Raw genomic sequence first — 13,972 nt, forward strand, 5'->3', positions numbered from 1 at the left:
GTTCCTAACAGTTGTCGGCCAGTCTAAACACCTACAGTTAAGATGGACGGTGCCCCCCCGCCCCCGTCGAGGGCAGACCAAGTCAATGCCCCCTGAAGCAGGGGTTCTGATGGGACACACCCCCGGGTCTCTCTGCCACCAGCAGCGCCATCACAACAAAGGATGGGAAACATCCCCTACCAGATCTGCCACCATCTTCTGCATGTATTTTGTGCATTTTTCCACCTCATTCTTCGGCCCTCGGAGTTGAACAATATCACTTTTTTGTGCTGGGTCTGGAAAGTTGATGATAACCTGGAACAAATCATCACAAATTCAAGTTCAGTTATTAGTAAAGACTAGATTCTAAAACACTGACTCTCTTTAAGGGCCAATCAATCACTCCTGGAGGGCTGAAGAATGCCACTGGGAAACCTTTACCTCCGGGAATTTGTCACGAATTTCACGGATCCGTTCACCCTTCTGCCCGATGATTGTGCGATGGAATCTCTGCTCAATGATCAGATCCTTGGTGCGCTCATTTTCCTAAAAACACAATGCAAGGAGATGACACTAGAGCAGGAGGCTCCTGGGAGCCCGGGGAGCACAGCACCCGCCTGTGGCATCCCTGGGAGTCACCAGCACTAGAGGACACCTGCTCTCTCCAACAACAGGGTTGCGCGTTGTTCTCTGCAAGGAGGTGTGATTCAGCAGGTGGCCTTCATCACCACAGCGGCTCAGAGCCTCTGTGTTGACAAGAACAAGAGACCATGAGGTGTCACACTCTGCAGGATGGGCAGGGATCCTTCCTGAACACAGCGTGGTTCAGAGCGCTGCTCTGTGCAGATCATTATTAAGAAAGAATAATGAACTTGCATAGTTCTCATCATCCCCCAGGTCTCACTAAAATGTCACAATAAATACAAAAGCAGCAGCAGAGCCAGAATAAAGGAAAACACACTACCAGTCAACCATCTGAAAGAACTCAGGGGAGATTCTGGATCAGACTGGCATCAGGCTGACAGAGAAACAAGGGTTCAGGAGTCCAACACAGGCACAAGACACCCCAGACCAAGGGGCCCTGGCCAGACGAAGGCCGCACATGCTGGTTTGCAGCTGAGGACAGGGGAAAGTCTACTGTTAGAAGTGGGCCTCAGGGGGCTCCAGGCTTGGGCACCAGTGCAAGTGGAGGTGGGGGACTCACTCCCTGCCCCAATGAGCCACATGCACTGCCCTGCCTGAGGCTTTACTGACGTTCTGCACGTGTCTGTGCTAAGCTACGATCACTCACCCAGTAGGTAACTCTGGATTCTGAAAGGCACCCCAGTGACCCCTACATGCAGCCAGACTGGAGAATCACTGCTACATGGTTATCTGCATCTGATTCACACATTCCAGAAAAACACACCAGTGCTGGCAGCTTAGCCCCAGGAACAGAACTCATGCCCCACTCTCCTCCAACCCTCAGAGTTGCAGACAACCACACAGCAGGAATTTTCAACCTTAGCTGCATGTGGGAGTCACTTGGGTGCTTTTCAGAATTGGTCCCTCAAGCATCAGAGACTTGGGTTTGGCCAAGGTGGAAACCCCTGCCGCAGAGCCACTCCCAAGCAGGTGATTCCCCTTCTGCAGCACTGCAGGTGAGAACAATGCTAGTCCACAGAGGCCCTGACACAGGTCCATGGGCTCCTCCCGGGCAGGACCCAACTGCAGGTCTTACCATCCGAGAGGCGAGCTCCAGCAGCTCCCGCTTGGCCTGCTGTACACCCTGTGGGTCCCCCTCGATGCGAATCAGGTTGCTCTTCTCACTGTCAGGAGGGATGCGCACGGACACCTTATACTGGTCTTTGATTCTGTTTACTTAAGAATACAAAAGGAAACACATTTTGGACTCAGAATCAACTAAGTTCTGTCAGTGACTACAACCTGGCAGAATAGGGCCAAACTACCTCATCAGCCGTCCTGCAAAGAGGGAGATGAAGCCACCATACCAAGAACTCTCCGTTCTCTCAGACGAGCTGTGGTCTGCACCTGCACCAACCAAGTCGGCATCACCCTGACAGCATCATGTGACTGATGGCTGGGACCACTCCGGCCATGAGGGTTCGCTGCTCTGGGCTATGGCTGGGGCTTTAGAATACTTTAAAGACCAAAGCTGCTTTCTTTTTTTGTTTACTAAAATATGTAGTTGACACATTTGATTATGTGGTATCAGAAAAGTTACATTCACTGATAACTACTATTTTCACCAGGAGCGTCCTGAAACATTAGAAAGCTTTTTTAAATTTAAACTCAATTAATTAACACATTCTATGTTATTAATTTCAGAGGTAGAGTTCAGTGATTCATCAGTCTTATGCAACAGCCAGTGCTCATTCCATCACGGGTCCTCCTACATGCATCACGCAGTTACTCCATTCGCCCACCCTCCTCCCCAGTGACAACCCTTAATTTGTTTCCTACGATTAGGGGTCTGTTATGGTGACTTTATTTTTCCCTCCTTCTTCTACGATCCTGTTTTGTTTCTTAAGTTCCACATATGAGTAAGATCATACAATTGTCTTTCTTCAACTGTCTTATTTCACTTAGAATAATACCCTCTAGTTTCATTCACATCGTTGCAAATGGCAAATTTCACTTTTTTGATGGCTGAGTAATATTCCATTCTGTGCATGTGTATGCGTGTGTGTATATACACACACAACTTTTTCTTCATTCATCTGTTGATGGACATCTGGGCTCTTTTCATAGTTTGGCTGTTGAGGACACTGCTGCTCTAGACATTGGGATGCAGGTGCCCCTTCAGAGGACTATGTTTGTATCCTTTGGATAAAAACCCAAGTAGTTCAATTGCTGGGTTGTAGAGTAGCTCTGTAATAGTTCTTGAGGAACCTCCATCCTGTTTTCCACAGCAGCTGCACCAGTTTGCATTCCCACCAACAGTGTAACAGGGTTCCTCTTTCTCTGAATCCTCCCCAGCATCTGTTCTTCTAACTGGTATGAGGTCACTGTGGTTTTGATTTTTATTTCTCTGATGCCACATAATGTTGAGCATCTTTTCATGTGTCTGCTGGCTATTTGTATGTTGTCTTTTTTAAGATTTTATTTCTTTGAGGGAGAGAGAGTGTGAGCCCGAATGGCGGCCAAGGCAGAGGGAGAGGGAGAAGCAGACTCTTCATTGAGCAGGGAGCCCGATGTGGTGCTGGGTCCCAGGATCCTGAGATGATGACCTGAGCCGAAGGCAGAGGCTTAACTCACTGAGCCACCCAGGAACCCCAGCCATCTTGTATGTCTTCTTTGGAGAAATGTGTGTTCGTGCTCTGCCCATTTCCTGACTGGTTTATTTTGGTGCTGAGTTTAAGTTCTTTATAGATTTTTGGATACCTTATCTGATATGGCATTTATAAATATCTTCTCCCATTCTGTTGGTCATCTTTTGGTTTTGTCAACTATTTTCTATTTGGGCAGAAGCTTTTTCCCCCCTTTTTTTTCCTTTCCTGGGCAGAAGCTTTTTGTCTTAACGAGTCCCAAAAGTTCATTTTTGCCTTTGGAGATGTGTCTAGTAAGAAGTCACCTCGGTCAATGTTAAAGAGGTCGCTGCCTGTGTTCTCCTCAGGGATTTTAATGGGTGCCTGCCTCACATTTAGGTCTTTCATCATTTTGAGTCTATTTTTGTGTGTGGTGTAAGGAGATGGTCCAGTTTCATTCTTCTGCATGTGGCTGTCCAATTATCCCAAAACCATTTGTTGAAGAGACTGTCTCTTTTCCATTGGACATTCTTTCCTGCTTTGTCGAAGATTAGTTGGCCATATAGCCGACAGTCCATGTCTGGGCTCTCTATTCTGTTGCACTGATAAAGATCCCAGGTGTTTCTAATGTGGAATCAAGAACCACTGTTCTTAAGTCACAAAATTACTCTCAAAAAACCAAAAATAGAAACCACTAAAAATCGGAAGGCTTTACATAACTAAAAACAAGAGTACCCCAATGACCACTTTAGGGCTCCATGGAGGCCAAACATTGCTGCCTAGAGAAAGTACCCCATCAGCTCAGATCCAAATTGAGTGCTTCCCTGTCTCTGCAAAACACATGGAGTTCTGTCACCTACTTTGGACAAAGGCCAGTGTCTATGGTTAGAGACCCATGCTCCCACACCCTGGGGAGGCCTTATCACAGGAAACAAGACCAGCACTTTGCCCAAGTTCCATAGGGACCACCGAGGAGCATCATGAGCATATGCAGAGACAACCAGAGCCAAGGACTCAGAAGCCAGACTGGAGACTTCAGACCATGAAAAGTAAAGAGTGGGGGTACGGGATGAAAGCAAAAACAGACCAGACATAACGTGAACCACGCTGGTGGTCTCACACTCCTAGAGAGCAGACAACAGAAATGAATGTCAGAACTGCACTTCCTTATGTTCTTTAAAAAAAAGATACTATACCGTTAATCAAAACAAAAACAAACAAAACCAATTTACAGTGTGTGCATGGCTTGAGGAACATGTGCAAGGAAACACCACAGGGAGCTTCCATGGACTCTGTGTCCGTGGACTGTCACTACCATTGTGAAAAGTCCCCGGGCACACAGGACTGACATCAAATAGAGCAGAGCTGACAAGCTCACACTAATTACGAACACAAACTGGATGACATCAGGCAAAAACCGAAGGGGACACACTTGCAGGGCATCCTGTCTGCACAGGTGGGTTCCCTGCAACCGCAGGAAGGACCCAGGCTGTGCGCTGCCCTCTCATCATCGGCTGCCGATGAGGCGCAGAACCAGGAGCACACTGCGATGTCGGGGGTGGCCTCACAGGCAAGCTGCGCCCAGGTGTGGGATTTCAGAAAACAGTCTCCATCCGGGCAGAGTGTTCACTCAGCCCACTTCCTGCAAACTGCATGCACACCCCTAGTCTGAGCAAGCTCACCGGGGCTACAGCCTTAGTACGTGTACCAAAAGGCACGCCCATGAGCCCCGACCTTTCCTACTCCTGGGGTGGCCCCACCAGGGCCCTGTGCCCCACTGAGTCCATGGGGATTGCGAAGCCCAGATGTCACCCCATTGGGCTTAGGTGCACCTTCACCGTGGCCTCTGACTAGGCTGGTTGAGGTCCCAGGTCTGCAGACCAACTACAGCCGGAGGAGAAGACTAGGACACCCGGTCAGAAAGCACGACTTTCTTCCACCACGGTTGCCCTCCATGCCATCAGCCCCACTCACTGTTGGCCCCGCTCTTCCCGATGAGGTGTCTGTGGAACTTGTGGTCCACGTTGATCTCCACGTAGTCCATCCGGTTAATCTGCAGGAAAACAGAACGAGTTCAGAGACAAGCTCTCGAGGCCATGGCGTATGCCATGGTCAGACACATCACCAGAGCCCAAGTCTACGAGCTGACAGCTCTTGCCTTTGTCACCTTCGGTCATTATTCCAAGACTGTCCTTCTGGCCCCCTTGAAAGACCTATCTGTGACCTTCCTGGACTTTGCCAGCTTCTATTTCAGAGCCTAGTGCTCACCCCAGATGTCCCCAGGCCTACCCACCTACATGATGTGTGACAGGCAAACGATGATATACTGGCTATGCCCCTGGTTCAGCAGCACCCAGAACATGCAAAGGGGCACCTTACCAAGTCTTTGACCATAGCTTCGATCTGTTCCTGGGCCACGTTTACATCCTCTGTGGGGCCTTCCAAGGTGATCTTGTCCTCACCCTCTGTGAACTCGATATGCACCTACCACAGCAGAATCAGGAAAGAGATGGTCAGGATGGCACAGTGGCAGTACCCTCTCAGAACCTGTGGAGCTTTGCTGAGGCAGCGGCCAATCCCAATTGCTTTATGTAAACATATGTCCACAAACTCCCCTGGAACACTGAAGGGGGATTTTGGGGGATGCCTATTACTCTGGTCTAAATATCATGGCCTAATCCTCTTCCTGTCACCAGATATGGGAACAGTGATATCCTCCACGATGTACCTAACAGCAAAACCACAGACTGAAAGCACATCAGTACCAACTGCCCCCATCATTCCCGGCAACACTTTTACTGTTATGGGCCCATTCTTCTTTTATTTAATTTTTTTTTTTTTTTTAAAGATTTTATTTATTTATTTGAGAGAGAGACAGTGAGAGAGAGCATGAGCTAGGAGAAGGTCAGAGGGAGAAGCAGACTCCCCATGGAGCTGGGAGCCCGATGCGGGACTCGATCCCGGGACTCCGGGATCATGACCTGAGCCGAAGGCAGCCGTCCAACCAACTGAGCCGAGCGAGAGAGACCATGTGTGTTCCTGCATGTGCACAAGTGAGGGGGCGGGGCAGAGGAAGAGGAAGAGAAAGTCTCAAACAGCTTAGCACAGAGTCCAACGAGGGGCTTGATCCCACCACCCTGAGATCACGACCTGAGCTGAAATTAATAGCTGGACGTCCAACTGACTGAGCCACCCAGGCACCCCCAGGGCCACTCTTCTCTGCTCAAGTAAGAAATGAGATGAACAACAGGGATGGAATTTTAACTCATGTACAGCTGCCCAGGGATGGTCCACAGGCAAGGCAGCTCTGTCCTCATTTACAACAAACCAGGCAAGAAGGCAACAGGGTACAAGGGCAGTAGGAGAGAGCAGCCCCACGAAGCCACTGCATCTGTGTGAACCAGGGCTCAGAGGTTAGGAAAGCAAAAGGACTAAGAAGTCAGTTGGAAACTAGTGTGAACAGGAGGACAGCAGAGGGGATATGTTCTCTGGCAAGCCATCCTGTGCACGTTCACTGGGAGCTGCGGTGATCTCTGGAAAAGTGGGAAGACGTCAAGGACAAAGATGGAAAGCATGAAGAGGCCGTCACTCCAAGCCTCAAACGAGCTGCGCACACGTGTGCTCTTCCAAGAGCACAGATGGAACTGTGCGCAAGTTACTGTGCTGTGACAGAAAAGGGAGACGTCTGCTAAGGTAGTCATGAAACCAAACAAGATACAGTCTCTGGGTAAAAAAACCAAAAGAATGACAGAGTATTTTTAAAAATTTATTTTGCTCCTCCTCAGCTAACCGTGGAAACTGTCACACACACAATGTGCCACCATCTCCAGGGCCATCCCCAGAATAAACAGCAAGAAAACAAATGTCAGAAGGGGAAGGACAAAAGCAAGAACTCAGAGTAACAAATTCCCAATGCCTCCTCACCTTGGGCATCTGCTGAGTGATTTTGGCCAGATTCTGCCCTTTTTTGCCGATGATGAACCGGTGCAGCCAGGAAGGAGCAGAGACAGACGACACAGTAAAACTGTTGGCCTAGGAAACCAGGAAGCAGAGTGGTGGGCTGTGCAGTCTGGGCTCCATGCTCGTGCTCCCTGCCCGACACAGTCCCTGCTCCCGGGGCCCGGAAACGCGAGTTGAGAAGCTGGCCCCACAAGAAGTAGCTAGGATCCACTCCTGAAGGCAGTTACCTTGGCATAGACTTCAGTCAGTGCCTGCCCTAGCTTTTCAGGCTCGCCTCGAAGTATCACAGTCTCCGAGATGCTGTCTGACGGTGGGATCTCCACAGAAACTCCCGTTCTTTCCAGGATCTCCTGTAAGGAATTGCCCTTCGGCCCGATGACATACTTGTGCTGGGATTTCTTCACCTCCACGGCGATGGTTGTGGTCTTCTTTTTCTAAGGAAGAGCACCATAAGGGCATCAGAGGGAAGGGCCAGGGAGGAATAGGTGGGGACAGAACGCTGTCACCAAAAAGGGAGGGAGCAAGCGCAGAGCCCTAGACTATACTCTGTGAGCCCCAGCAAGGGAAGACGGGGAAAAGCCCACTCCCCAGAAACTCCACTGAACAAGGAGGACTCGGTTTTCTCCCCATGACAATCACCTGAGAATTTAAGTCCCGCCCAGACTGACCCCAAGTTCCATCCACACCTCTGAGAAAAAGGTTGGGACTTCACAGCCCACCAGGGTGAGGCTAAACCACTAGCTCAGAGACACGGCCAGCAACGTGCTGCAGGCTTGCCGCAGCCTGGCCATCCAGCTCAGAGCTCCAGCCTCTCTTCCCTGCCCAGCAGCACCCCGTCCTAACTGACTGGAAATCGAACTCGTCTAGACACAAGAGGCTAGGGGTAGAGCTGGGCCTAAGCTACACCTCTGTGTGACCACCCTACATGCTCTTCCCAACCGCTACCTTCTCCTCGTAGATCTTCTTGATGCGAGCCACAGCCTGAGCCAACTGCTCCTTCTCTCCCGTGAAGACGATTTCTGTCCGGTTGACACTGGGTGGGGGGATGTTGATGCGTGTCCCTGTCTCCTGCATGATCTCGCCAACAAGTCGGTTATATGGCCCGGCGATGAAGGGGTGGAACGCCTTCTCCACTTCCAGCCTCTCAACAGCACGTTTGTCCTGGGAAGGACAGAACCATGAGGGTGTGGCTCTGGGGCTAAGGCCAGTGCACACACCCCAACCTCTCAGCTGGCCCCACCTGCTCAGCAGAGATGAGTAGGACTTCATGGCGAGCTTTCTCGATGCCTTCTTTGGTACCGGTGATCCTGATTTGATTGCTGGCATCGTCTGGGCGTGGGATCTGGATTTTGGTTGCAGTTTTGAGCTCCAAGTCTTGCAGTTTCTCTCCATTTTTGCCAATAACAAAGCGGTGGTGTTCTTTGGGAATGGCTACAGTCGCTGAGGCCTACAACAGGAAGAGAACCAAAGAACGCTGATGTCTGTAGGTTACAAAAAAGCCTATTTCTCCACAATATTTTCTACAGCTGAAATGCCATTCCTGCCTAGCCAGCCCCCAACCCGTCCCTCAGAACAGTCTCGAGTTAACATCATGTTCTTGGGGAAGCTTAACCTGACCCCAAGGCTAGGAAAAGTTCAAGTGTGATACATTCCCATGGTCCCACGTCACACCTTCAGTTGTCTTAATTATTTAGGGGTAATTATTTCAACATCTTCTTGGCCCACTAAGCCATCATAAGAACAGGAATATTCAGGAATGCTAATCTGTCTTATTTTCCACTTTGATGATTGCTAACACCATCCTAGGACAAGACAGGAAAGTAGGTACATATTGACTAACCATACTGATTTGTTACTGGAGGCCCAGGCTATTTTTCCCCCCAACCATAAGCCTGTAACCCATAATAAACTCTTTCTTCTATCTCTTTTACCACGAGTTTAAAATAGATAACCTGTCTGAGGAAATAAAATAGAAATAATCCAAAGCGTTCATCCAGTGAATCCAAATGCTACAAATCAAGCAACTTTCTGAGGTGACAGAGAGCAAGGAGGACAGGGACTCCTAGTCTTCCTGACTCTGTGCAGTCAGTAGCTGCCAAGAAGACTTAAGAAAGGAAGTGTCATAACTCCCAGCACCGGTGAAGCAGACTCACAGGCCAGTCAGGGGGATAAGCTTATAGCAGACCACTTTACACTCAAAACAAAAATGTTAAATTGTTTCACAGAGGTCCTCACTTCCCAACTAGCGCAGAAAGACCAGCAACTCATATATTCTGTTCGAGTAACGTTTACTCCCAAAGTGGTTCGATATTAGGTAATCAGTGTTACACATAAGAAGAATCCAGTGACTGCCTCCACAGAATTTAAATCTAGTCATGATTAAAAATGTGTAAAGAAAATAAAAACGTTAGTTTTTTAATGCGACATACACACCCAGCTCAGCCTGTACTCAGAGCTGTGCTTGAGGGGAGAGCCTGCTGAGGGTGGACCCACATGGAACATGGCCCCATGGAAGGACACCCAAGGAAGCAAAGGAGGCACAAAGATGGGACAAGAAAGAACACAGGCCGGCACCTCTGGGAATGCACAACTTTTTAAAACTTCTGAGGTGTGTAACAGGGAGAAGAGAACTATAATCCAGTATCAACAACTTTAACTTAAACTAACAGTAACCACTTGGAAGATATAATGGGAAAGGATGGCCATCCCAACAGGGAAAAAGAGACAAAGACAAAGTAGCTAGATACAACCCTACAAAAGAGGTGGGACATGTGCATGAGAAATCACAAAACACTCAAGAGATCTAATGCAGTTCTGATCAAAAAGTAGATTATGGGGGCGCCTGGGTGGCTCAGTGGGTTAAGGCCTCTGCCTTCAGCTCGGGTCATGATCCCAGGATCCTGGGATTGAGCCCCATGTCGGGCTCTCTGCTCAGCAGGGAGCTGCTTCCTCCTCTCTCTCTCTCTGCCTGCCTCTGCCTACTTGTGATCTCTGTCGAATAAATAAATAAAATCTTAAAAAAAAAAAAAGTAGATTATGAAGTCTGTATGGTGGAACAACAAAGAATGGGACAGGAAAAACCTGCAAAAGGACAGTACAGGAGGAATGGTGACAACTACTAAATATAAGACTACTTCCCTTAGAACAGAACACTAGTGCACAGAGAAGCAGACCAACACTTTAGAACCAAAAACCCACACAAAGAACAGAGCACACTTCGTAAAAAGAGCCAATCAAATCAGGGTGGGGGAAACTTAAAACTGGTGTTGGCAACCTAACAGATTCTGGAGAAGGATTAAAGTGGGTCTGCACCTTGCACTGTTCCAGAGAAATCCCAAACTCATCAGGAACTGAAACGAAGAGCCCCCCTTCCAGGCACCAGAGAAAAGATGAGATTTCTTACAACCTGGAAGTGAAAAAAAATTTTCCTAATAAGGACTCAAAAGAACAAAAAGAGTAATGGAATTTGACTGCAATAGAATAAAAAGTCATACAGCAAACACACCAAGATCAAAAAACAAATAGCGAAGTGGGAAACGTCGTCTGTAAGGTACAGAGTTTTTAAGGACCCAACTACACCAAGCAAGGTGGAGGCCTCTACCTCTGATGGAAAAGGTAGAGGCCTCCACCACTGTCCGAAGACAGTGCACAAAACAAAACCCAGAGTCCTTAAATATTAAAAAGACACTCAATCTTGTTTATTTGAAAAATCCAAAATAAAAGTATACTCAGCTACCTTCCAGACTGACAAAAGCCCAAGCTTTTGATGGGTGTGGCAAGGTGGTGGGGGAGGCCCTGGAGAGTACAGACAATGGGCAGCACCTGAGGGACAGGCCCACAACTACTGCACAATTACTTATGTGTGTTGCTCTCTGACCCAGCCATCTCACTGCTAGGAAATGGATCTTGAGACACAACGGATGAAATAGGAAATCCCACACACGCAAGGTTTTTATTGAGACATGATGTGTAAAAGATTAAGTAGGGAAGGCACCCAAATACCCATCAACAGGAAGGCTTGAATAAATCCCACCACATCTGGTGAGCATCTCGCAGTTGTACAAAGGAAGGAGCGGAGCCACTATTTGCTGATACGTAGAAACCTCCAGAAAATAATGTAGGAAAAGACAAGGTGCAGAACAGGGCTTACTATGGCAAGTCATCTTCTGCTTCTACTCTCCAACCTGAATAAGGGTCCATCAAAGACGATGAATGGCCAGCTGGCAGTGGAGGGAAGGACAGGGTGCAGAGGCTGTCTCTGACTGGACCTTATTACACCGCTCTTTGTACCAACCTAACTATATCTCAAGATGACAGCATGCGTTCCTTCTAGTGATTTTAAAATTCCATCTTTCGGGGGCACCTGGGTGGCTCAGTTGGTTGAGCGACTGCCTTCAACTCAGGTCATGATCCTGGAGTTCCAGGATTGAGCCCTGCATCAGGCTCCCTGTTCGTTTGTTTCTCCTTCTGCCCTTCCCCCTCTCATGCTCACTCTCTCTCAAATAAATAAAATGTTAAAAAAGTAAAAACCTTTAAAAAACTCCATCTTTCATCTTGATTACAACTATCAGTTTGAACTCATGCGACAGGTGAAGAGTTCCACATTAGGTCTGTGGCCATGATCAGCCCGGCACTCTCCATATTAGAGATTAGGAGCTAGGAGACATGAATGGTCATCCCAGAAAGCTGCAGGGTGCCAACCCAAACGGGGTCCCACTGTCCAAAGATGATGCAACCTCACCTTAACAACTAATCAATATATCAAAACTCTGTAATGACACAGAGAAGGATTCACGGATCCCCAGCAGAGATGCTGCAGCGCCAATGCAGTCCCAACACTGACTGAGCAGCCGGTGGAGGCAAGCTCGTCACAAGGACAGCAACCAGTGTGGGGCAGGGGGCCAGAAAGCTGCCATCCACACCGCAGTGAACTGTGGAGAATAATCAAGAATAATCAAGAACTTTATTCATGGATGGATTTGCTGAAGACTCTTGAGTCTAGGGATCCATCTGGGAATCAACAACAACTACACAGGACCAACCACAAGTTTTCTTGCCAGACAAGTAAGTTGAATGTGAAAGTAACCACCGGGATATAACCACCACTTCACAGGCAACAGTGAGGGACAGTGAGACAAAGCAAACACCTGCTTGTCCCCCAAAATCAAAGGCTTTAAGAAAAGGAGGGGAGGGCACTGCTGAGGAACGGAAGAGGGCATAAGCCCCAACACACACAGCAGGCAGGCCTTGTTTGGATGCTGATTTAAACACGTCAACTCAAAAAAAAAAAAAAAAAAGAAATGCAGATTAAAAAAAATAATAATAAATAAAATAAACACGTCAACACAGAAAGACATCTGGAGATAATGAGGAAAGTTCATACACAGACGATGTTAAATATGGGTTTATGTCCAGAAATTAAAATTAATTTTAATAAGTGAGTTAACAGCCCAATAGATTATTTAAGAAAAAAAAAAAAAAAATAGGGGCACCTGGGTGGCTGAGTTGGTTCAGGTCATGATCTCAGGGCCCTGAGTCCTGATCCAGTCCCACAACTGGACTCCCTGCTCAGTAGTGAGTCTGCTTCTCCCTCTCCCTCTGTGCTCTTTCTCACTCTCTCAAATAAATAAGAATCTTTAAAAAAAAGTGGGGGCACATGGAATGATTTACAAGTGAATAACATATCTGCAATCTGCTTTAAAGTAATGGCAGCAGATGTGTGGGGGTGCAGAGAGGAGTGGAGTGGTTTGGGTCTCCTCCCTGCCTAGTTTTCAGTCACAAAATACTCAAATATTCACAAACGAGTAAACAGCAAAAGCCTGAGAGCTTACTGCTATGCACTAGCCACAATATGAAGCAATTGACACATATTTTCAACTACTTCCACTTAATCATTTCATTCCCTGAAGCTACTGTGGGGGTTAGGGACTATCCCAAGGCCCTGTGTGGCCGAGGGAGAGCTTGGACAGTACAGGGCAAATCCTGTCCTCCCTGCTGAGCCCCTGGCTCCAGACCCACAGTGCCCTACCTTCTAGCCACCATATTCTAGAGCTGCTCCCCAGTCAGCTCACAGACTCTGGGGAGGACCCCCACTTTTTTTTTTGGAGGCTGTATTTTAAAGTATCTCTACCCAATGGAGGGCTCAAACTTCCAACCCCAAGATCAAAAGTTGTACTCAGTATACTGACTGAACTAGACAGGCACCTCCTGGACCTCCGTTTCTAAGTAAACCCAACTAAAGCTGTACCTATTCAATGAAACATTTTTTTAACTTTAAAAAAGTCACTTATTTTAGAGAGTGATGGAATGAGAGAGAGCACGTGCACGTATGTGTGCCAGGGGACGGGCGGAGGGAGAGAAAATCCCAAGCGGACTCTGCGCCAACCAGAGAGCCCAACATGGGGCTTGATCTTAGGACCTCAAGATCACACCCTGAGCTAAAATCAGGAGTCGATGCTCAACCAACTGCGCCACCCAGGCACCCATCATTGACATCTGAGTAAGATTCTCTGCGTTTACCTTGATCTTTAAATGATACCGTGTGGAGAAACGCATCACAGGTTTACTTACTTTATTACAACAGTCCCCCAGTAAATTTCAAGTAGTGCTATTAGACTGCTAAGGACTATGGGAACTGGTTGAAAACAAGTAACATTTGAACTTGTACTCTCCCGAGATAGGATCTGGAAATGCATATTTAAGCAGCAATGGGGTGACTCTTGAACCTCGCCCTGGGAATGAGTGACTTGTGGTGGTGTCCTCATTCTACCATCCTGCAGTCCTGG

At 47.9% G+C, this 13,972-nt stretch overlaps 1 protein-coding gene across 4 annotated transcripts in view; it reads right to left on the minus strand.

The window, feature by feature from the left end:
- Nucleotides 1-13,972, minus strand: part of HDLBP (high density lipoprotein binding protein) — a 72,772-nt gene that overhangs the window by 17,099 nt on the left and 41,701 nt on the right. For all 4 annotated transcript variants that reach the window (XM_032355463.1, XM_032355464.1, XM_032355462.1 and 1 more), the window contains exons 6-14: nt 8,428-8,634; nt 8,133-8,348; nt 7,415-7,621; nt 7,152-7,259; nt 5,607-5,711; nt 5,202-5,280; nt 1,700-1,839; nt 421-525; nt 181-294 (exon numbers count right to left, since the gene is read on the minus strand). In XM_032355463.1, the coding sequence (XP_032211354.1) occupies nt 181-294; nt 421-525; nt 1,700-1,839; nt 5,202-5,280; nt 5,607-5,711; nt 7,152-7,259; nt 7,415-7,621; nt 8,133-8,348; nt 8,428-8,634 (1,281 nt within the window). The remainder of the gene's footprint in view (nt 1-180; nt 295-420; nt 526-1,699; nt 1,840-5,201; nt 5,281-5,606; nt 5,712-7,151; nt 7,260-7,414; nt 7,622-8,132; nt 8,349-8,427; nt 8,635-13,972) is intronic.

The sequence above is a fragment of the Mustela erminea genome, chromosome 8, assembly GCF_009829155.1.
Source record: "Mustela erminea isolate mMusErm1 chromosome 8, mMusErm1.Pri, whole genome shotgun sequence".
Taxonomy (NCBI): Eukaryota; Metazoa; Chordata; class Mammalia; order Carnivora; family Mustelidae; genus Mustela; species Mustela erminea.